The following is a 25354-nucleotide window of genomic DNA, read 5'->3' as shown; positions in this document are numbered from 1 at the left end:
ACTCTGTGGATCACAATAAACTGGAAAATTCTTAAAGAGATGGGACTACCAGACCACCTGACCTACCTCCTAAGAAATCTGTATGCAGGTCAGGAAGCAACAGTTAGATCCAGACATGGAATAACAGACTGGTTCCAAATTGGGAAAGAAGTACTTCAAGGCTCTATATTGTCACCCTGCTTATTTAGCTTATATGCAGAGTATATCACAAGAAATGCCGGGCTGGTTGAAGCATAAGCTGAAACCAAGATTGCTGGGAGAAATATCAATAACCTCAGATATGCAGATGACACCACCTTTATGGCAGAAAGCAAAGAAGAAGGCTTAAAATTCAACATTCAGAAAATTTAGATCATGGCATCTGGTCCCATCACCTCATGGCAAATAGATGGGGAAACAGTGTCAGACTTTATTTTGGGGGGCTCCAAAGTCACTGCAGATGGTGACTGCAGCCATGGAATTAAAAGACACTTGCTCCTTGGAAGAAAAGCTAGGACCAACCTAGATAGCTTATTAAGAAACAGAGACATTACTTTGCCAACAAAGTCCGTCTAGTCAAACCTATGGTTTTTCCAGTAGTCATGTATAGATGTGAGAGTTGGATCTTAAAAGAAAGCTGAGTGCTTGAAGAATTGATTCTTTTGAACTGTGGTGTTGGAGTAGACTCTTGAGAATCCCTTGGACTGCAAGGAGATCCAACCAGTCAATCCTAAAGGAATCAGTCCTGAATATTCATTGGAAGGACTGATGCTGATCTTGAGAATCCCTTGAACTGCAAGGAGATCCAACCAGTCAATCCTAAAGGAATCAGTCCTGAATATTCATTGGAAGGACTGATGCTGAAGCTGAAACTCCAATACTTTGGCCACCTGATGCGAAGAACAGACTCATTGGAAAAGACCCTGATGCTGAGAAAGATTGAAGGCAAGGGGAGAAGGGGATGACAGAGGATGAGATGGTTGGATGGCATCACTGACTCGATGGACATGAGTTTGAGGAAGCTCCAGGAGTTGGTGACGGACAGGGAGGCTAGCATGCTGCAGTCCATGGAGCTGCAGAGAGTCGGACACAACTGAGCAACTGAACTGAACTGATTACTGAATATAGTCTCTTGACCCCTGAGGCTCCCTTTTCTCATCTGAAACATGAAGGGTTTGAACTAGATATTCTGTGAAATCCTCTAGGTTCTTTTTCTTGTTTCTTTCTCTTTTTTTTATAATAAATTTATTTATATTTGGTTGTGCTGGGTCTTTGTTGCTGCATGCGGATTTCTCTAATTGCTATGGCTTGGGGCCATCCTTCATTGTGCAGTGCACAGGTTCTGGTTACAGTGGCTTCTCTTGACGTGCAGCACAGACTCTAGAGCACAGGCTCAGTAGGTGGGGCACACGGGCTCAGTTGCTCCACCATATTTGGAATCTTTCCAGATCAGGGATCAAATCCATGTCCCCTCTCTTGGCAGGAAGATTCTTATCCATTATACCACCAAGAAAGTCCCTCTTTCTTTCTTTCTTTCTTTTCTGGCTTAAACAGTTAGAGAGGATTTTTATGTAATTTACTTCAATTTGATACAACCACACTGAATTAGCCAGGCTAAGTATTCTCTCTCCCATTTTATACATGAAAAAATTGAATGTCTAAAAGGGTAAGTGGAAGATCCCAGTTTTTATAGCTAGGAAATGACAGAGCTCTGATTAGCATACAGGTTACTCCTATCCCTGCTTTCCTCCCTTATTATACCATATTTTATACATCATGCTGCTTTTCAGAAAAGCCACTGGTTTAACGGAGGCAGTGCTTCCCAGGTAGCTCAGTGGTAAAGAATCTGCCTGCCAATGCAGAAGACACGGGTTTGATCCCAGGGTTAAGAAGAGCCTCTCAAGGAGGCAAATACTGGAGTGGCAACCCACTCCAGTATTCTAGCCTAGGAAATCGCATGGACAGAGGAGCCTGGAGGGCTACAGTCCGTGGGGTCTCAAAGAGTCAGACACAACTGAGCACACATGCCGTAATGGAAGGAAACTATGTACTAAAATATGATTCTTTTAAAAGTCAGGTCCATTTTATCTCTAAATCACTTCTAATCATATTATTTTGTGTCTGTATATTTGGCACTACATTTCAAAGTCAAATCTATAATCAACTGTAACAACAGACACAGAAATTAAAGCAAATAACCTTCACTAAATTGAAATCTGAGGACATGGAAGTTCTCTGACTCAGCTCTCATCAAGGATGCTGATCATGAAATGTTTTGATTTTTTGCCCAAGTCAACTTTCTCTGCTTTGATGATGGGAATTTGGGGTTTTTTTTTTTTAAGATTCTCAAATTTTACAATTTGCTACCTGTGATGTGCACTGAGATACTCAAAACCAGATCTCTCTTCAGGAATGCAAGACTCGTCCTGGTTGCTGGACTACTCCCAGAAGAAAGCCTGCTGCTGTCATCCCTCTCTTAGGGCAACCAGAACACTCGCCCAGGGGCATGCCTCCTACCAGGCAGAACAGGGTCAGGGTACCAGCATCCGATGCCTGATCGAGAGGAGGTAGGGAGTTAGGATTCTGGACTTTCACTGCTGTAGCCTGGATTCAATACATGAGTGGGGAACTGAGATCCAGCCAGTCCTGTGGCCAAAAATAGAGAGGGAGAACCAGCAAGAACTGACTTTTGGGGACCTCCCTGGTGGTCCAGTGGTTAAGACACTGTGCTTCCAATGCAGGGGAAGCGGGTTCAATCCCTGGTCAGGGAACTAAGATGGCACATGCCATGTGATAAAAAAAACAAGTGGGGTGTGGGGAGGACATATAAAGCCCCAGCTCTGTGTCCTACCTCCCTGGGACAACAATGAAGGGCTCTTCCTGCTTCAACATTCCCGGTGCAGAAGGCTGAGGCCTTGTTGGGACTACAGTGCAGCTCAACTTCTCCCTCTGCCCAATCCGGCTTCCTTTCCATAGGTGTGCATGCCAGGAGCACTCCCTCATAAATGTCCTAGGACAGTAATTGACATCTCAGAGTCGGCTTCCCAAGAAGCCAAACCTATGACACCACCCAAATAAAGAACAGCTTCTAATTAAGCTAAAAACTAGCCCTTGAAATAAAAGGCCACCTAAAAGAAGACAGATAAATAAACCACAGCATATGAATTTGATGATTATTTCTGCCTTACTTCTAACTTTAACCAAAGTTCTTTTTTGAGTCCTCTCAGGTCATCAGATCTAGAGCGTGCTCAGGAATGACACCACCACATAGATTCACAAACACACTGGACAACAGGCATCTTCCCCTTCTCATGAAATCTGACCGCTACTACCTAGTCCAGGCTTCTCTTCTCTTATTTAAAATACAGGGCCCTTTACCTCATGGCCTTCCCACCCTCCTCTGATGCAGGCACTGCTGATGACTTCCCCATGACCTGACTGCAATGCTCAGAGTTCTACTGTGACTGCGTATTGCACCATGAGTCAAGTCCTTCCTTCCTAGTGACTGCAGGACACCCCAGTCATCCTGATTCATGGTCCCCTTCTCATTCCAGAACAAGCCTCTGGAACCAGCCTGCCTGCATTCAAATCCCAGCTCTGTTACTTACAATTTGTGTGACCTGGGCAAGCCACTTTGAACCTCAGTTTGCCCATTTGTAAAATAGGGATAATAACAGTTTCGATATCAAAGGGCTGTTGTTAAGAGTTAAACAAGTTACTACAAATAAAGGGCTTATAAAAGTGTCTGACCAACAGGAAGCACCCAGTAGGTATGATGCCTTATTATCATTATCATCTGCCCATAGGTCCTTCTGTACACACTTCTTTTTCTGACTTCAAAGTAAGGCATATAAGTAAATGTAAACACTTCTGAAAAAATGCTTACATTCCAGCCCACCAAACCATATCCTCTATCACTGTGACGTAGCCTTAGAAAGACTGACTCTTTTCTAGAACCACCATGTATAGACCAGCAGAGTTGAGGGCTTTCCCTCATCACATCCCAGCTACGTCACAACATCCACGATTTCCACACCCATTCTCCTCATCTATTTTATATTTTCCCTTACCGCATCACGACCTCCCTTTTGCATTTAACCTTGGATCTATATTTGGCATACTGTATGTGTGTTAGTCGCTCAGTCATGCCAACTCTTTGTGACCCCATGGACTATGGCCTGCCAGGCTTCTCTGACCGTGGAATTTTCCAGGCAAGAATATTGGAGTTAGTAGCCATTCCCTTCTCCAGGGGATCTTCCCAACCCAGGGATCAAATCTGGGTCTCCCACATTGCAGGCAGATTCGTTACCATCTGAGTATACTTGGCATAACGTACATACATACAAATATCCTACTATTGATAATTAACATGGTAAACCAAAACAGAAGAAAATTTCATCTTTTCCATTGTGATGTTTAATTTACCCTTAAGTTCACAACAAGAAAAGTTACAGAGTCAAAGGTATCAATAGATTTTTGGTGCCTTCCTGTACAGAAGACCCTCACTTAATCTTGCACCCTTCTCTGGTTACAATTTTTTCCTCCCTTCTTCTCTAAACTTCTTAAAGAAGTAGTCTACACATACTGTTTGCAACCCAACATACGTGTTCACTGCTCAGCCTACTTCAGTACATCTTTGGCTCTCAACCTGAAATTAAAATTGCTTTTACTAAGGGCACCAATCATTGTATTCCTCAATTTTAAGATACCCTGATTATAAGATAAAACACTGATTTAGTAAAAACTTCTTGGGGGGAAATTAAATATATACAATAGACTTATATTGGCTGTAAGTCACATCCCAATTTCTAAAACATTAAGATAGCCTTAGAATTAAAATATCCAGTATTCGCTTTTTCAGTTACCATCTGTGCTCTTGGTAAGATGTTTGATCTTGCTGACTACTCCACTTTTAAGTCATCACCATCTTTCCTTCATTCTAGTCAATCAAGCACTAAGCACTACAATGTCATCTCCCAAATCTACCCAAATTTTTTAGCACCATCACCATCTGTTGTTCGTTGTTCAGCCACTAAGTTGTGTTCTGACTCTGCAATTCCACTGACGGCAGTACGCCAGGCTTCCCTGTCCTTCACTATCTCTTGGAGTTTGCTCAAACTCATGTCCATTGAGTTGATAATGCCATCAAATCATCTTTCGCTCTGTAGCCCCCTTCTCCTTTTGCCCTCAATCTTTCGCAGCATCAGGGTCTTTTCCAATGAGTCTGCTCTTCATATCAGGTGGCAAAGTATTGGAGCTTCAGCTTCAGCCCCAGTCCTTCCAATGAATATTCAGGACTGATTTCCTTTAGGATTGACTGGTTTGATCTTGCAATCCAAGGGACGCTCAAGAATCTTCTCCAGCACCAAAACTCAAAATCATCACCTGGAGAATTGCATTTAGTCTTTCAGTTGTTTTCTCTGCCTTGTTTAATCTTGGCCCACTCGCATCCATCCTCCACCCCACTGATGGAGAAAGAGTTAACATTTATTGAGCACACACTATATGCCAGGCACTGCTATGAGCACATTACAGGGACTACCATTTAATCCCTACAACAACCTTAGGAGTTGGATGATACTGTTATTATCATCTCTTTTCTACATGGGGAAACTGAGGCCCAGAGCTACAGATTCAAACCAGAGCAGTCCAGTTCCAGAGACTGGGCTACACTATACAGCCTTCTGGAAAGTCCAGATCTCACACTTGCTTCAAGCTTCCAGTGATTCCACATTGCCTGTAAGATAAAATCCAAATTTTTCAGCCAGGCAATAGTTCTAGCAAAACCCAACCTGGTGATAAGTTTATCATCTTCATCACCCTCTCTACTCTTGCAATTTACCCCCCAGCAATACAAAACTACTTAAAATTCCCAGCAAAGAGTCTCACAACCTCTGTTTTGCTCATGCTATTCCGGCCATGCGGAATACCCTTTCCCCTCTTTCTTCATCTGGCCAGCAGATATTCATCCACATTATTTTCTGGAAAATGACTTGGCCCACTCCCAATCCTTCCTCCATCTCCTTCCTAGGCTTGCACTACACCACGCAAAACACTGTCAAAGCACTTCCCATATTATAATGACATCATCTATGTGCCTGCAGGTCTCCCCTATCAAGCAGTAAACTCCCAAAGGAGCAGGAACTATGTTAATCTATCATTCTTTCTCATCACTTAGCATAAGTACAAATTAGTACAAATTGACACGGAACAACACAGAACCTTAACAAATCAGGTCAGAGCAAATCATTCACTATAACGTCTACTTGTTAAGATAAGACCATTTTTCAAATTGACAGATGAGGCACACCCCCACCCCCAAAAAAAAACTTGATTCAAAACACTAGCTTTAAAGCTGTAGGTATCTGCCTGCACAATGGTAGACGCTGGTTTCCCGCATGCAGAAGTGTGCAGAGCCAAAAGTGGAAGAAGTGTCAGAAGGTTTTCTAATGCAAGGTCTAAAATGTGGGGAAATGGACAAAAGATGTGAATCCATTTAAAACACCCCCAGCTCTTTGAGGAAAACTCAGCTGCTGCTGCAGCAGAGCCTGGAGTTACCTGCTCCAGCTCCCTGACTCACTGCTTGCTCTCGCCAAGGAACTAGCCTGCAGGAAGCCCCACAGCCACAGTCATGGCTTTTGAAGATACAGAAAGACTCCTGTGGAGCCAGAGCTGACAATTCATAGGATTAGAATCACCCTCACCAGCTGCAACGTGAAGTCTTTGGAGAAGGTATGTACTGACCTGATCAGAGGCCCAAAGGGAAAGAATCTCAAAGTGTAAGGACAGGTTCGGATGCCTACCAAAACCCTGAGAATAACTACAGGGAAAACTCCTTGTAGTGAAAGTTCTAATATTTGAGACTGATTCCAGATGAGGATCCATACACAACTCAATGACCTGCACAGTCCTGAGATTGCCAAGCAGATCTCTTCCATGAATACGGAGCTAAGAGTCAAGGCTGAAATCACCATTGCAGAAGCTTAAATTAACATTTTTCTAAATACTGACAACCAGTTGTTAAACAAAAAAACCTATTTCTTTCATGATCACAAGAGCAACCCAAGTAAGCCCAAGCCCAAGTCATCTGAGGAGACACCTGGCTAGATCATTGCTCTTTCTGCCAAATCTTCAAAATGGTTTCTGGGGTTTAAGGATTGAATTGTATTCCCTCAAAATTCATATATGAAAGCCCTAACTTCAGAAAGTAACTGTATTTGGAGACAAGCCCTTTAAGGATGATATAATTGTTAAAATGAGGCCCTTAGGACATGCCCTAATCCAATCTGATTGGTGGTGTTCTACAAAGAGACACTAAGCAAGCTCATGCCATAGAGGGAATGACCAGGTGAAGAGACAGCAAGAGCATGGCCACTGTAAGCCAAAGAGAGGTTTCAGAGGGAGCCATCCCTACCAGCACCGTGATCTTGGAGTTCTGGGCTCCAGAACTGTGAGAAAATAAATTAGTGTTGTTCAAGCTACCTAGTCTTTGGTATTTTGTTATGGCGTCCCAAGCAGACCAATACAAAGGTTCAAACTGGACATCAGCAATGGCATTCTGGTTGAACCCCCAGTCACTATAGCCTTGACTCAAGTATGCATGATGACATGAACAGTGAAAGAATCAACATGCTGCACAGCAAAGGAAACCACCAACAAAAGGAAAAGGTGGGTCTTGCCTACAGTGTAAGACTCACGCTTCTAAGACAGGAGGTAAGGGTTTGATCCCTGGTCCAGGAACTAAGATCCCACATACCACACAGCATGCCCAAGTAAATAAATAAAATTTAAATTTGTTTAAAAAAAAAAAAGCTAAAAACGCAACCTAGAGAATGGGATAAAATATTTGCAACTCACTTAACTGATAAAGGATTAATACCTAAAATGTATAAAGAATGCATACAAATCATAGTTAAAAAAAAAACAAACCACACCTAACCAATCTATTTTAAAAACTGTCAGAGGATCTGCATAGACATTTTTCCAAGGAAGACTGACATACAGATGGCCAACAGGTACATGAAAAGATGCTCAACATCATTAATTATCAGGGAATGTAAATCAAAACCATAATGAGATAACACCTCACACTTGTTAGAATGGCTATTATCAAAAAAGACAAGAAACAGATTTTCTGGTGGTCCAGTAGTCAGAGATCTTTGCTTCCACTGCAGGGGGCATGGGTTTGATTCCTGATCAAAGAACTAAGATTCCACAAGCTCCCCAAACCCAGAAAAGACAAGAGACAACGAATGCTGGTGAAGACACAGAGAAAAGAGAACCCTTGTGCAAACCTCATGTTGGTGGGACTGTAAATTGATACAGCCACGATAGAAAACAGTATGGGGTTCTTCAAAACGTAAAATGTGGAAGTATCATATGATCTGGGGCTCTCTCTACCCAGGTGGCAAAGAAGAGTCCGCCTGCAGGAGATGCAGGAGAAGCAAGAGATGCAGCTTTGATCCCTCAGTTGGGAAGATCCCCTGGAGTAGGAAACGGCAACCCACTCCAGTTGTTCTTGCTTAAGAATCCATGGACAGAAGAGCCTGATGGGCTACAGTCCACAGGGTCGCAAGAATCAGACATGACTTAGCGACTAACAACAAACCTAAGGAGAAAACAAGATGCAAGTTACCTTCCTGACAGTTGTTTTCCTCTCAGTCTCTGCCCCCAATTCCTGCCCGGTCCTGCAAAGACTCAAAGGCTAAGGATCCCTTACCCTCCACACAACTCTGAGCTGGAATCCAGGCTCCCGCACTCACAGACCTCGTGTGAGTCTCAACGGCACTTGCTTCCAGTACAGACATCCCCTTTTTCCCTTCACACTGGGGCCAGCAGAGTTAGCTGAGGCTTCAGCGCACACAGAATACACGATGGAATATCACTGAGTCATTACAAAGAACGAAATCTTGCCATTTGTGACAACAGGGATGGACTTTAAGGGCATTATGTGAAGTGAATTAAATCAATCAGAGAAAGTCCAAATACCATATGATGTTACTTATATATGGGATCAGAAACAAACAAAAAAACTCCAAGCTCACAGACACAGAAAACAGATTGGGTGCTTGCCAGAGGCAAGGAGAGAGTGGGGGGCAAAAATGAGTGAAGAGGATCAAAAGGTACTAACTTTCAGTTAGAAAATAACTAAGTCATGGGGATATGATGCGCAACACGGTAACTATAGTGAATAATGCTGTACTGCATATTTAGAAGTTGCTAAGATATACAGATGACACCACCCTTATGGCAGAAAGTGAAGAGGAACTAAAAAGCCTCCTGATGAAAGTGAAAGTGGAGAGTGAAAAAGTTGGCTTAAAGCTCAACATTCAGAAAACTAAGATCATGGCATCTGGTCCCATCACTTCATAGGAAATAGATGGGGAAACAGTGTCAGACTTTATTTTTGGGGGCTCCAAAATCACTGCAGATGGGGACTGCAGCCAGGAAATTAAAAGACGCTTACTCCTTGGAAGAAAAGTTATGACCAACTGAGATAGCATATTCAAAAGCAGAGACATTACTTCGCCAACAAAAGTTCGTCTAGTCAAGGCTATGGTTTTTCCTGTGGTCATGTATGGATGCGAGAGTCAGACTGTGAAGAAAGCTGAACGCAGAATTGATGCTTTTGAACTGTGGTGTTGGAGAAGACTCTTGAGAGTCCCTTGGACTGCAAGGAGATCCAACCAGTCCACTCTGAAGGAGATCAGCCCTGGGATTTCTTTGGAAGGAATGATGCTAAAGCTGAAACTCCAGTACTTTGGCCACCTCATGTGAAGAGTTGACTCATTGGAAAAAGACTCTGAAGCTGGGAGGGACTGGGGGCAGGAGGAGAAGGGGACAACAGAGGATGAGATGGCTGGATGGCATCACTGACTCGATGGATGTGAGTCTCAGTGAACTCCTGGAGTTGGTGATGGACAGGAGGCCTGGCGTGCTGCGATTCATGGGGTCGCAAAGAGTCGGACATGACTGAGCGACTGAACTGAACTGAATAGAGTAAATCTTAAAAATTCTATCACAAGGAAAAAATATTCCATAACTATATATGATGACAGATGTACATTTATTGTGGTGATCATTCTTCAATAAATATAATTGTTATATTATTATTTTGTACATCTGAAACTAAAATGTTGTATGCAAAATATACCTCCATAAAATAATTTTTTTAAAAAACCAACAGAAATTTTTTTTTGGAAGGGACCCTAGGGACCCTCTGTCCCATCCTTTTCTAAATATATAATTTTGTTGACTTTTGACTGTGCTGGGTCTTCATTGCTGCACAAGCTGTTTTCTAGTCTCGGTGGGCAGGGGCCACTTTGCGGAGCACAGGCTGGAGGGCTCAGGCTCAGCAGCTGTGGCCCCTGGGCTTAGCTGCCCCACAGCATGTAGGATCTTCCCAGACCAGGGGTCAAAGCTGGGTCTCCTGAACTGCCAGGTGGATTCTTTACTACTGAGTCACCAGGGAAGCCCAACAAAGCTAAACAAGACCTCTGCAAGGTTTGTCCTCTGAAAGGTTTAATTCATTATATCCAAATTCTAGACACATGTTACTGAGCATGACCAAATAAATTTTAAAAAGCATGAATAATAAGATAATAGCAGCTAATATTTCTTGAATACTATGTACCAGATACTCTTCTGAGCCCTTTACAGGTCCCATTTAATCCTTGTAACAATGCTATGAAATAAATTTTATTATTGCTCCCACCTTACATATGCATTAATTGGAGCACAGAAATAAGTAATTTGCTCAAGGTCTCAAAGCTAGTAGGAGGTAGAGCTAGGATTCTAACCAGGTAACCTGGCTCCAGGGTACAATAAATTATACAACTAAGTAAAAATAAAAACAAACAAAACTAACCATATTGCCATGCAATAAGGTAGATCAATTTATTCAGAAAAATAATCCTAGGATATACGTAAAGGTATCTCTAAGAATAGATTCCAAACCCTTGACAGTGCATATTATCTGAGAGGTGAGAATACAGGCAACTTTTCTATGTTTCTATGTTTTCTACATTTGTGTAATGGCCAAGTATGTATTAAATATTTTAAGTTAAAGAAAAAAGAGTGGGAAATGGGAGTTAAAAAGGAAAGAAAAAAAAAATCAGATCACAAGAAGCAAAGAAAAATAAAACATAGCCAGAAAGGGGAAACAAAAGCAAAGGCAAAAACAAAGGAAGAATGATCCAGAGTAACAAGAACACACCAGGAAGCACAGGACAATGAAATAAAACTTTGAAGGTGAAATGAAGTAACAGATGAGTAAGAAACAGGAGATTACAATCAAGATCCTGTATATGAGTCTGATAAATTTCAAGGAGAGAAAAAAGGCAGGAAGAAATGTGAACATATGCATTGGATTGTCTCATGAAAAATGTTTCGAGGAGAAAGAAAACAACCCTGGAAGGCAAGTATTATTGTTACCATCCCACTTTATAGATGAGAATACCGAGGCTTTTTCCTAGTTGCCCCAAATCACTCAGCTGCAAAGGAGGTGGGAATCTTAACCCAAGTCTGCCTGATTCTGAGTCTTCAAAACTACTGTACACAGCGTCTCCAGCAGAGAAGCCGGGAAACACCATTCACTCTTCAAGATTCTGGGCCAGTGTCCCTCAATCCATTATACCTTTCCCCAGTCAAAATTAATCTCTCCAGCTTCTAGGAATATAACCTAAGAAAATAATCAAAGGTAAGCTTAAAGATGTATATTCAAGGACAATTTAATGTTATACAGCAAAGAAAAAAAAATGCTCAGCAAAAAGTGAACAATTAAGTAAATTACAGGATAGTCATACAGTATAATACTATAGAATGGATTTTATTTAAAGCATTGTTTGCTCAAAAAAAAAAAAAAAGAAAGAAAGAAAGAAATACATATATGGCCATGATTTGCAATAATAACCTACCATCATAGAACATTTATGTTCCTGTCCTCTCTGTCATGGAGGTAGTCACCCATTTCATTTAAAACTGATATTCAAAAAAAAAAAAAAAAAAAAACTGATATTCAGTCATTAATAATCTAAATGAGAAGGGCTCTATAACAGAGTTTTGTTTTTTGCCACTGGAATTCCTACCTAATTTGACAAACTGGCCATAGCTCAAAGTAGTTTAGTACACAACTTGGCTTAAACACTGGTATGTATGGATTTCTGTTGAGCTGGTATGACCTAAATGAATATATGCCCACAGGGCCAAGGCTTAAGGAAAAGTCAATGGCATCAAACAGCCATTTCATTGTTTTCCAATATATTTTTGCAAAGGTCAGCTACACCACATATTAATCATAGAGGAAAGATTAGAATAAAGCCAGCAATCAGTGTTATCTCTAGAGAACAGGATGTGATTTTATTTTCTCTATATCCCTGTTTTCCGATTTTCTGTGTTGAATATCTATGATTTCTTAATAAAGAATTTATCATTTTGAAAAGTAACTGTTTCTCTATGTTCCCCAAAGATTCTGTACTTCGATGACTGCCCCTGACGCATGGTGCTCTGTATTCTACTTAGTAAATACATGTCTATAGTTCCTTAGAAACAGAGAAAACGAGATACATTTGTATCTTCCCCTGTTCTTAGAGCTGTGCTTTGCCACCAAAGCAGTGCTGTGTTAATGAGGTAGTCAGAGGGTGGAGGCATCCAGATATCTGACAGAACCCAACCCGCCAACCTGTCCCTGTAAACACAGGTCAAACCCACAACAGAAAAGCTACTTCCTTCTACTGCTTTATTAAGAAAACTTTGGTCTCAGTATGCAATCCTGTTAATAATTAGAATTTTCCTTAAGGTGTTTTCATGCAATGAGTTTGTTTGGATCCATGTAAAAACAAACAAACAAAGGAAGGAAGGAAAAGGAGGGAAGCCAGGAAGCCAGCCAGTCTCTGGTTTTCTCTAAGAATTCATCCAAACTTCCCCTCTAGGCAGATGAGCCTCACAGGACCCACCAGCCTCAGAATAAGCCAAAGCCTCGGAAAGCCCCCAGATACAGCATGCTCACAGTTTTCAGCTGTTGGCTAATGGTTACAAATACCTAACTGCCCTCAGAGTTTCTTAATAGCAGAGGTTATTCATTTTTTAATTCCTAATCTCAGCACAGTGCTCAGAACATAGTAAACACCAATGCTTGTTGGATTAACAATTGAATCTGACATTACAGTGCAATTAGAACCTGGACCCAGGGCTTCCACCCCCGGTTTGCTCTTTCCTTCCCACCACTCACCCTGTAGAGACTGAACTCACTCCTGGGGGTTGAGGTGGGACAGATAAGGAATGCGTGGGCAAGAGGAAAGCTGTGTGAGCCAAAGACTGGCTGGGCTAAGTCTAAACAGTCAGGCTTGGCTGTACTTTAGATGACGTGGGTCAACTGACACAGCCCTCTGAGTACAGCGGAGAGTGGCGATGGCTCTGTAGGACAGGAAAGCTTTCACTCCATTGCTCCCTCCAACTCTCTCTCAGCAGAATTTCCAGTTCTACCAGCTCGGCTCTCCTCCCCCACCCACCTACTCATTACAGAGCAGGCTGTGCCTGCCTACCCAGGGCTCACTCCAAGGGCCTGGCATCAGACTTCTGGCCAGCCAGCTGCTTCCTCCCATCTGACCCCAACACTGTAAAACGAATGACACCAGGCGGACTTTGGACAGAAACCCTGCTTATCAGGGAGTCCCAGGCAGATGAACTCTGAGTTTTCAATGCCTGGAAAACCCCAGTGTGTTGTATCCACTCACTTTACTTCTCACAACCCTCTGACAACACTGAAACCTCTTCCACAGTTACATTTGACAAGTGGCCATCCAGCTCTTTCCTGAGCCTCTAGAGAGGAAACTGGGCTGAGTTTAGAGATCCCCAAGGTCTCCCCTCAATGCTAACAGAAAACAAGCCCAATTTTTTTCCTAATCTCTCACATAAAATGTACGTAGCTTTTAAATCTGTCCTTGAGCAGGAGTGTCAGCTCTTCTGAATCCAAAGAATAGATACCTCTTAAACCAGAGGACTTGGGGAGGAGGTGGGGAGAGGGGTGGAATATTCTAACAGCCAAGGCCACACCAACAATATGAAAAGAACTCCAGGGCATATCAAATGAAATAAACAAGATACAGGATGGAATACAATGTATAGAGGGTGCCTCCTTTTGTGTCAGGAAAGGGAAAAGAAAGCAATATATATTTATATATACTGATATTTGTATAACAAACCACTGGAAAAATACACAGGAAACTAGGGGAGGTGTGAACCAGGTGGGAGTGATAACCCCACTCGTTTAATATTATTTTGATTCTCGAACCACGTTAATGTATTAATCTCTTCTAAACAGACAAACATTGTTGTTTGGTTTTTTAATTACAGCAGCTCCACCCCGAGCTAAAACTAGGCTGGAGATACCAGGCAAGCCCAGATCACAGGAAACTGAAGAGAAATGTCATAAGGGGAAAGCGTTCTGGAGCAAGGAGAGAAAAACTAATAAGACACTGGAATTCCACTACCACTCACTTCCTTGTTTCACCGTGTGGCGTCACTAGTTTCTAGGTTCTGGTTTCGAGGGAACAATTCTTTCATGGGAGAACCCCCCGAAGAGGGAGGGGAAAGGAGTGACTCACCAATCTACAGTTTGAGGTGAGTCTAACCCTGAACAGGAGAGCTAGAAAGGCTTGAGTCCAAAATATCGATATGAAACAGCCAGACTCCCAGGCTGACCCAGACAGGCTCAGGGCAGCAGTTTCTCCCTGCTGGAATGCCTCAGTGCAGACACTTCAGGAACGGGTGTGTGTGCAAACCCCAGGCTTCCAACCAGGTTTCCACTTCCCCAGCGGTCACAGCTGACACATACCATCTTGCTAAACAGAAATGCCTCTTCCTGCCTAGGAGATAGCTGGAAACTTTTTTTAAGCACAGCCTCTCTAGGGGGAGGGAGGCTAGTATTCCTGGTCACCAGTTTTTCTTTTCCCAGGCCCAGTTCTCCCAGTGTTTATTCTCCAACCCTGTCCCAGCAGGTTCAGGCCTTCTTCTCCACTAGATTCCCCAGGCAGGGGTAGGGCCACTACTTGATCTTTTCTTCTTCCTCCCTGATGACAGAGTCCAGGTGAGGAGCAAGGACATGCAGGCATCCTATACAAGCTTCCAATTTCCCAAGGGCAGAGGACAGACCTGATAGGCAAGAAAGCCTCTACTTTTTCACTCTAGCCATTTGGAATCTAGCAGGGTCCCTCCCTGCTTTCTCTGACCTGCTCTACTATGGGCAGCATTCTTTCACCCTCACAAAATCCAAAGTGGGGTAAGAGCTGCCCACTAATAATCGCTTTCATGGATGTCATGAAGCTATTATCCCAGTTGATCCACAGGATGAGGTTAGGACAAGTATTATTACTCCTGTAATACTCTTGTATTACAGATGAAAGACTGAGTTACTAGACTATGATCACAAATAAGCCGGAAAGTCAAGCCAGAACCCAGGTGGGGGGTGGCCTGGTTGTTATTTCCATTCTCACTGTGCTAACCAAATAGCATCTCCCAGGTCTAGCCCTATTTACATGTGACAAGGTCAGTTCCTCCATCTTCTGGACACGTTACTTCCCAGGATCCATCGCCCTGTCAAGCTAATACAATATCATCTCACGTTCCCTCTAAACCACTGTTTATTGATTCCCTGAGCAGACTAGAGGGGATCCCCAAGCTCAGAAGGGTGATATCACAAGGCTTTCAGTGTCAATCTGTGACAATATATTGTGGGGTTATTCTAGAAAATGAGGGGGAAAGAGGAAAAGGGAGAAGGATGCAGTTCTAGGAGTCTTATAAGCCTGACAAATACTGTCACAAATACAGTTACTCAGAAATTTCTAGGTTGGGAGGTGGGGGGATGAGTACGAGGGTTGACGGGGTTGGCAAAGTGTTTAGTACTGAGCACCACAACCAACAAGAAAATGACTATGGGTGTCACTAGCAGTTCTAAGATACAGACAAGTAAATGGAGAAGAATGGGAGGGAAAGAATGGAAATTGAAGAAAGGGGGGAAATGGAGGAGTAGAACGAAAGGGAGAAGTGAAAAAAGAAAGAATCTAGTGAGAAAGAAAAATTGAAAAAGGCAGGTGAGACCGTGGACTCTGGAGCAGTATCCCAAACTGATATTTTGATATGCTGGTTCCTGTGTCACAGGGTGCCTGAGGTGGGCCCCAGGGTAGAAAAAGGAGAAGTGAGTCAGGAGACCTTGGTTCCAGTCCCAGGTCCTTTGGTCAGTCTTACCAAGTCATTTCCCCTCTTTGTACCTGTTTCCTGATCTGTACAATAGGGGGAGGGAGGATCTGATTTGTTACTGGTCCAGTCCATCCCAAGGGTTAATGTTTTTGCGATGAGAAACAAAGAAGTCAATGCATCTGTCTAAGGGCAACCCTTCACACTAAGCAAAGTGAATTATCTTGTAACCACCTATATTGGTCTTAATTGTTCATCTCTTCTACATTTCCTAAAATAGGGATCTCGAGGAGGAAATGGAGATTCTTACAGACCCCCTGCCGAGGAGGAAATGGAGATTCTTACAGACCCCCTGCCGACACAACTATTCACAGTAGCACACACAGACGCTCAAGAATCAGGTAAGGGTACAGGTGCTGACACAGGTAGACTAAGGCACAAACCATAAACTCAGGCAGGCACGAGCACAACTATAGACAGAGGCCTGCCCCAGCAAGGGAGCCTCATTGTTCCACAGGAAAGGGAGTGTACAAAGGCAACAAAATCTCTCAAACATGGCCAGGGGGGAGGGCAGAGTTCTGGCTCTGAGAAGGAACCAGCCAACCAAAAAACAGGACCTTCCCCTGGGAATGGTCTCTCAGTCAACAACATTTATCAAGGACTCCTGAAGTAAATTACGCTAGAAAGGAACTCTGAATGCTGTGCTAAGAAATTTTAGATTTCAATTTTATATATTTCCTTCAAAAAAAAAAGGTTTTGCAACTGGACACTTTTCCTGGAGCAACCATGCAACCCAGAGGTTCGGGAAAAGCTAAAAAGACCCTTCAGCAACAACCAGGCAAAGGGACTTCCACTCCAGTCGACCTCCATTAGATTTTCTCTGAGGACCCTTCAGGAGCAAAACATCCCAAGAGAGTCAGGGGACGTGAGGCTCCCGACTGATCTCGGATGGTTTGCGAACGTTGGAGGGGCAGGATGGCCCTTCCCTGATGCTTGATCCCGGCTAGGCAGCGCCCCCGAACCCACCAGCACTCACCAGTAAGTGAGAATGGAGGAAAGGGGAACCAACCTTTCCCCATTATTTTTGGTAAAAGTGCGGAAGAGGCAACTCCCTCCAGGTGGATGTAAGAGGGGATCCTTATTCATAAATGTGGGGGAGGGGAGCCAGCCACTCACCAGAGGAAGGGGGAAGGGAAAAAAGAAGGACGAGTCTAGGGTGGAAAAGAGGACTAGGAAGGTGAGGCAGACAGATTTCAGAACCCCTCCCCTTTCGGGAGCCAGAGGTGTGGGGAGCGCCTCCCTCCAACCTCCGATCAGACGCACAGATTACTCCGAAAACTCCGGGAACTTACACAGGATCATCGACGTGAAGAGAAGCAACTCTGTACTGCCGACTTTCGCCTTTGTACCCATCACGATCAAGATCCCGATGCGACAGCAGTCACTGCGACCCTAGAAGCAGACACCAGCTTCGCCCACAGCAGCGCGGGGACTAAACTCCAGACGCCAGGTTGAGCCCAGCCCGGCCCTTCCCTTCACGCCCGATTGGTCGGCGCCGCTCCTCTGCACTTTCCGATTGGTGGAGGGAGCCACCGCTCCTCTGAGTGATTCACCGTCGCCAGGTGCAGTCCCGCCCACTACTCCTCGTAAGGCGGATTGGAGCCTTTCCAAGCCCGATCCGCCCCTGATTGGGCCACGAGACTGTCGCGTACGGAGACCCAGGCCTCACCTTCTGCAGGTGAGGACTCTCTGATTGGGCGGCGTTCCTGAAGTAGGGACTTTACGACTGGCTAGGCTCTGAACTGGAGCCGGAAGATTATTAGAAGAACACCTTAAAGGAGGTGGTCGGGAAGGTAGTTGGTCTGTGGGACGCGAGAGGGAGAGGCCTGCTTTTGTTTGTTCGTTGTAATTGTCTGTTTGTTTTTTCGGAATTTAAGTTGCAGCTGCAGAAACCTTGGTCCAGTCCTTTGTCAAGTGAAAACCACGTGTATTAATATGTGAGGGTCGGGAGAGAAGACCCTCAAAGTGTGTTCCTCTGCCCACTCCACTCGCAGGATTCAAGGCCGCGCTAGAGGAGGAAAGGGAAGAGGGGAATGAAGCGCTCAGTTCGGTAGTGGGAAGGGCAGAATTGAATCACCAAACACACCCAGATAATAGAAACTGACCTACAGACACTATAAACATCACTGTGACTGTGGGTATGTCCTTTACACATGTTTAATCAGCAGAGGTCTGCATGCATTTCAGTATTACTTATCTTCTCACTGCGGATAACTGCGTGCCTGCTGAACCCTTTTCTATAGGCTATGTTGATACTGTTAATATTTATATTGTTACATCGTTTTTATTTGAAACCCATTCTCAACACCTTTACTATTTCTAGTTTCTAATATTTTACAATGATTTTACATTGTGATCGTAATACTTTTTTTTTTTTTTGAACTTTTTGGCTGCGCAAGGCTGCGTTCGGGATCTTACTTCCAGATCAGCAATTAAACCCACGCCCCCTGCAAGAAAAAAAATAGGGAAGTCCCTATTTTTTTCTTAGTATATCCAGGTTGCCCGTGGGAAAACTTCCTGAACTTTATCTCACTGCAAGTAAGAAGCCCATAGTGAAGTGAAGTCGTTCAGTCGTGTCCGACTCTTTGTGACCCCATGGACTGTGGCCTACCAGGCTTCTCCGTCCATGTGATTTTACAGGCAAGAGTCCTGGAGTGGGTTGCCATTTCCTTCTCCAGGGGATCTTCCCCACCCAGGGATCAAGACCAGGTCTCCCGCATTGTAGGCAGATGCTTTTACCATCTGAGCCCCCAGGGAAGTCCATACTTGTATCCAAAACAGTGGTATTTTTTTGACCTTTTGCTCTTTCATCTTTGTCCCATTCCTTTGGGCCAAAAGTTCTCTTCACGTTTCACCCAACTTAAAGCAATGTTTATCAAGCTCCTATTGGGTGCTGTGAGAGAATACAAATAAATATAAACCATAATCTGTGACTTCAAATGACTTACAGTTTACTTCCAATACAATACAGGAAACAGGACAATATGTATCCAAAAAAGAAACTTAAGTTTCAAAAGAGAAACACTTGCAACACTCTGGTCTTTAGCCTCAAGGGAATTTAAAGTATGTGTATGTCTTGGAGAGACATACACATCAAGTTAAATATGACAGTAAAGACAAGAGAGAAGAGCTTAGAGAGGGGACCAGGAACTCTGGACTGTGATTGTCAGAGAAAATTTTAAGATGGGCGAACTTAAGCAGGGATTTTATCTATTTATATGTACACACTGTTGTTGTTTAAACCCTGAGTTGTGTCCAGCTCTTTTGTGACCCCATGGACTATATATAGCCCATCAGGCTCCTCTGTCCATGGGATTTCCCAAGCAAGAATACTGGAGTGGGCTACCATTTCCTTTTCCAGGGGGTTGTCCTGACCGGGGGATCGAAGCCGTGTCTCCTGTATTTGCATGCAGATTCTTTACCACAGAGCCACCAGGGAAGCCCTAACAGTGCTTTATTTGTTTATTTTTGGCTGTGCTGAGTCCTTGTTGCGGCACACAGGCTTTCTCTAGTTGCAAAGAGCAGGGGCTACTCTCTAGTTGCAGCCCATGGGCTTCTCTTTGCAGCAGCCTCTCCTGTCTTGGAGCACAGGCTCTAGGCACACAAGCTTCAGTTGTTGCCGCATGAGGGCTCTAGAGCATGGGTTCCATATTGTAGTTCACCAGCATAGTTGCTCTGCGGCATGTGGAATCCTCGGTCACCAGGGATTGAACCTGTGTCCCCTGCATTGGCAAGCAGATTCATAGCCACTACGCAGAGGAGTCCCTCAAGCAGGGATTTAAAGGAACTCTGAGACTGATCAGTCTTAAAGGTCATTTAGGTCACTTTCTCAGCCTTCTCAGAAAGGAATTCAGTGACAAAGTGATAGGTAGTGGATCTATTTAGGGAGAAACATACTCCACAGCATCAGGACCATCTGCCATCTCAGAAGAGGCCCAGAAATAAAATATGGTTAGTTTCTACGGGCTGGGTAATTTCATAGGCTAATGACTGGGAGGATTATTTCAACTGTTTCAGGGAAGGGGCAGGGATTTCCAGAAATTAGGCCACTGCCATCTTTTTGACCTTTGATGGTTAGCCTCAGAACTCTCATGGTGGGTGTGTCATTTAAATGCTAATATATTACAAAGGCTTCCCTGGTGGCTCAGATAGTAGTCTGCCCCCACTGTGGGAGACCAGGGTTCAATCCCTGGGTCGGTAAGATTCCCCTGGTGAAGGAAATGGCAACCCACTCCAGTATTCTTAACTGGAAAGCCGCATGGATGGAGGAGCCTGGCAGGCTACAGTCCATAGTGTTGCAAAGAGTTGGACACAACTGAGCGACTTCATTTCATATTACAAAGACTGTATAATGGGGCTCAAGGGCTTCCCAGCTGGTGCTCAGTCAGTTCAGATGCTCAGTCATGGCCGACTCTTTTCGACACCATGGACTGCAGCATGCCAGGCTTCCATGTCCATCACCAACGCCCGGAGCTTGCTCAAACTCATGTCCATCGAGTCAGTGATGCCATCCTGGTGCAGCCACATGTTCTGGGAAACACTCACTCAGAAGGACGATGCAGATAGTGGAGTGCAGTTTATTACACCTGTGGGCCCAAGGAAGAGTTTTCTCATAGCCAAGGACCCCGACCAGGTTTTGTGAAAACCTCATATACCCTAAGCCTACATGCCCAAACCCACCTCCCCAAATTCCCTGAAACTAGTCTGAACAAAGGAAAAAAAAAGATATAATCAAAGTTAATGGTGATTCATATGCCTTAAGCCTAGGTAGTTAAGAGTGGACAATTATCAATAGGCTTGTGGTCATACCCCAATAAGCATAATAGAATGTATGATTCTATTCGGTTACACAGATAATTAGGGTATTCTTTTAGGCATGGAGAGCCCTGGGGCTCTTCCTTCTGGGGGCTGGTTTTCCAGTTGGTATGTCATTTCCATCGATGTTGGGCATATAGCTCAAAGTCCACAGTCTGGTCAAGCTGGAGTACTGCTTTCAAGGTAGTGCCTGTTCTGTTTCCTCTTTCAATCCAACCATCTCATCCTCTGTCATCCCCTTCTCCTGCCTTCAATCTTTCCCAGGTGGTGCTAGCAGTAAAGAATCCGCCTGCCAACGAGGAGACACAAGAGATGCAAGTTCCATCCCTTGCATCCCATTCCATCCCAGGGGGGTCGGGAAGATGCCCTGGAGTAGGAAATGGCGCCCCACTCCAGAATTCTTGCCTGGGGAATTCCATGAACAGAGGAGCCTGGGGAACTACAGTCCATGAGGCCACAAAAAGTCAGAGATGACTGAATGACTGAGCACTGTCTGTCTGTAATGGTGCTCAAGGTCCACTGGAAGTTGAATTTTCCATCTAGACCTTGTGGGTTCTAATCAGTTTTTGTCAGGGCCGATGTTTATATCATTCTTTTAAAGGTTGTTCCCTGTCCCCTTCCCTCCTGTTTCATTTCAGATAGTCTTCATATTGTTACACTGAAACTGGTTTCACCTCTTGGTATCACACCAATAGACAGCAAAGCCAATGATCAGGAGAAGGAAGAGTTTATTATCACTAGCAGTAAGTAAGGAGAGCACCAGGGATTTTTCCCAAAGTAGCATCTCCCTGAAAAGCAAAATTGGGGAACTTTTAAGCTAAAAGTACACATATATTCAGGAAGGGGCTTGAGGAGAGAACTTAGCATAGAATTGGGGCAACGGTTGACAGAGTCCAAACTTTAGTTGATTGGAGTCAAAAGGGTCAGCAGCATCATTCCATCCTGCACCTATGTGGAGGTGTTAGTTCCACACAGGACCTATTATTCTGTATATCCCTTGAGGAGGAACTAGGACTCTGCTCTTTCATTGTACTATTATTTGCCTTTTCTCTGTTAGTGCATTCCTTTGTTCCTTAAGATGATTAATTACTGAGACCTGTTGAAGGGTAAGCATAGCTCCAGGCTTAGATCACAAAAAGTCTTAGGCCAAAATGACTTCTCTTATAACAAGAAAGCCATTAATTGTTCTCTTTCTCCAGAGATTCCCCTAATTTATCTGCTTACAAAATGGCACAGATTCACATGCCCCCCAATTAATCTCACTCCTCTGGATAACCCCTTGTTTATTATTTTACCAAGAACGGAACCAGGCACTAGAGAAACTGTCTCTCTAAGGGATAGACAGATCTCAGTTAAAACCCAGTTCCCCAATCTACCTATCTGTCCTTGGCCAGCTCACATTTCTCTGACATTTTCTCCATTCAGAAGGCAGTTATGATGATGGCAATATTGTCCTTTTTCTATTCTAACTACCTAACAATATGACTTACCTTAGGACAGGGAAGCTGGCATGCTGCAGCCCATGGGGTGGCAAAGAATCAGACACAGCTGAGCAACTGAAAAACAACAATGGCAAAATAAGAATTAAATAATATAAAAGATGTACTATGCTTCCTTAGCACAGGGCCTGGTACATTTTAAGAACTGCAATGGTAGTTATTTTCATTACTCTCATTTTCAGTCTAAGAATGCATTTGCAACCCCATACTTATGTCAGTTCATCTACAACAAAGGAGGCAAGAATACATGATGGAGAAAAGACAATCTCTTCAATAAATAGTATAGAGAAAACTGGACAGCTATACATAAAAGGATGAGATTAGAACATTTCCTCACACCATATTCAAAAATAAACTGAAAATGGATTAAAGACCTAAACATTAGACCTAGAAGAGAACATAGGCAGAACACTTTTTGATGTAAATCACAGCAATATATTTTAGATCAGTCTCCTAAGGCAAAAGAAATAAAAACAAAAATAAACAAATGGGACCTAACTAAACTTAAAAGCCTTTGCACAGCAAAGTAAAAAACAATCTAGTGAATGAGAGAAAATACTTGCTGATGATATGATCAATAAGGGGTTAATATCCAAAATGTACAAACAGCTCATATAACTTAATATCAGTAAACAACCCAGTTTTGTTTATTTTTTGGCTGCACTGGGTAACATGTGGGCTTAGTTGCCCCCAGCACATTGGGTCTTAGCTGCTCTACCAGGGACTGAACCCATGTCCCCTGCTTTGGAAGGCTGATTCTTAACCCCTGGACCACCAAGAAAGTCCCTATTTTTTTTAATGTATTTTTAATTGGAGGATAATTGCTTTAAAATGTTTGTTAGTTTCTGCCATACAACAATGTGAATCAGCCATAGGTATATATATATCCCCTCCCTCTTAAACCTCCCTCCCTAATCCACCATCCCACCCCTCTAGGTTGAGGAGAGCACCAGGTTGAGCTCCCTACCACTGGGTTTTAAAACAGCCCAGATAGACAACCTTCCAAAGAAGACATACACATGGCTAATAAGCACATGAGAAGATGCTCAACATCACCAAGTGTTCAGTTCAGTTCAGTTCAGTTCACTAACTCCCAGAGTTCACTCAAACTCATGTACATCCAGTCGGTGATGCCATCCAGCCATCTCATCTTCTGTCGTCTCCTTCTCCTCCTGCCCTCAATCCCTCCCAACTTCACGGTCTTTTCCAATGAGTCAACTCTTCGCATGAGGTGGCCAAAGTACTGGAGTGTCAGCTTCAGAATCCGTCCTTCCAGTGAACACCCAGGACTGTTCTCCTTTAGGATGGACTGGTTGGATCTCCTTGCAGTCCAAGGGACTCTCAAGAGTCTTCTCCAACACCACAGTTCAAAAGCATCAATTCTTCGGTGCTCAGCTTTCTTCACAGTCCAACTCTCACATCCATACACAACTACTGGAAAAACCATAGCCTTGACTAGACGGACCTTTGTTGGCAAAGTAATGTTTCTGCTTTTTAATATGCCATCTAGGTTGGTCATAACTTTCCTTCCAAGGAGTATGTGTCTTTTAATTTCATGGCTGAAATCACCATCTGCAGTGATTTTGGAGCCCAAAATAATAAAGTCTGACACTGTTTCCCCATCTATTTCTCATGAAGTGATGTGACCAGATGCAATGATGTTATTTTTCTGGATGTTGAGCTTTAAGCCAACTTTTTCACTCTCCTCTTTCACTTTCATCAAAAGGCTTTTTAGTTCTAATACTTCACTAAGTATTCAGTTCAGTTCAGTTCAGTCGCTCAATCATGTCCGACTCTTTGCAACCCCATGAACTGCAGCATGCCAGGCCTCCCTGTCCATCACCATCTCCCGGAGTTCACTCAAACTCACGTCCATCGAGTCGGTGATGCACTAAGTATTAGAGAGATGCAAATCAAAATCACAATGAGATCACCTTACACCTGTCATAATGATTATTATCATAATGTCTATGAAAGTGAAAGAGGAGAGTGAAAAGTTTGGCTTAAAGCTCAACATTCAGAAAACTAAGATCATGGCATCTGGTCCCATCACTTCATGGGAAATAGATGGGGAAACAGTGGAAATAGTGTCAGACTTTATTTTGGGGGGCTCCAAAATCACTGCGGATGGTGATTGCAGCCAGGAAATTAAAAGATGCTTACTCCTTGGAAGTAAAGTTATGACCAACCTAGATAGCATATTGAAAAGCAGAGACATTACTTTGCCAACAAAGGTACATCTAGTCAAGGCTAGGGTTTTTCCAGTGGTCATGTATGGATGCGAGAGTTGGACTGTGAAGAAAGCTGAGCACCGAAGAATTGATGCTTTTGAACTGTGGTGTTGGAGAAGACTCTTGAGAGTCCCATCGACTGCAAAGAGATCCAACCAGTACATTCTAAAGGAGAACAGTCCTGGGTGTTCTTTGGAAGCAATGATGCTAAAGCTGACACTCCAGTACTTTGGCCACCTCATGCGAAGAATTGACTCACTGGAAAAGACTGATGCTGGGAGGGATTGGGGGCAGGAGGAAAAGGGGACAACAGAGGATGAGATGGCTGGATGGCATCACCAACTCAATGGACATGAGTTTGAGTGAACTCCGGGAGTTGGTGATGGACAGGGAGGCCTGGCGTGCTGCAATTCATGGGGTCACAAAGAGTCGGACACGACTGAGCGACTGAACTGAACTGAACTGAGTGATTAACAAGTAATATTAATGTTATTATAAATACTAAGTATAGTCAATTTACAGCAAACTAAAACCCACAAGCCTCTTATTTTTTAATAATATTTATTTTAATTTATTTAT

General features: G+C 43.5%; 1 protein-coding gene and 1 pseudogene across 2 annotated transcripts in view; one reads left to right on the top strand and one right to left on the bottom strand.

Moving 5' to 3' along the window:
• Window positions 1-22552, bottom strand: part of F11R (F11 receptor) — a 29448-nt gene extending 6896 nt beyond the window's left edge. The window contains exons 1-2 of one of the 2 annotated variants that reach the window (XM_027528322.1): window positions 22536-22552; window positions 17523-18238 (exon numbers count right to left, since the gene is read on the bottom strand). In XM_027528322.1, the coding sequence (XP_027384123.1) occupies window positions 17523-17583 (61 nt within the window). In that variant the 5' untranslated portion in view covers window positions 17584-18238; window positions 22536-22552. The remainder of the gene's footprint in view (window positions 1-17522; window positions 18239-22535) is intronic. The other variant, XM_027528314.1, reaches the window with a different exon arrangement.
• On the top strand, window positions 4385-6966 carry LOC113884067 (annotated as a pseudogene).
• Window positions 22553-25354: the final 2802 nt, after the last annotated feature.

The sequence above is a fragment of the Bos indicus x Bos taurus genome, chromosome 3, assembly GCF_003369695.1.
Source record: "Bos indicus x Bos taurus breed Angus x Brahman F1 hybrid chromosome 3, Bos_hybrid_MaternalHap_v2.0, whole genome shotgun sequence".
NCBI lineage: Eukaryota > Metazoa > Chordata > Mammalia > Artiodactyla > Bovidae > Bos > Bos indicus x Bos taurus.
This window is presented reverse-complemented; position numbering and strand designations above follow the sequence as displayed.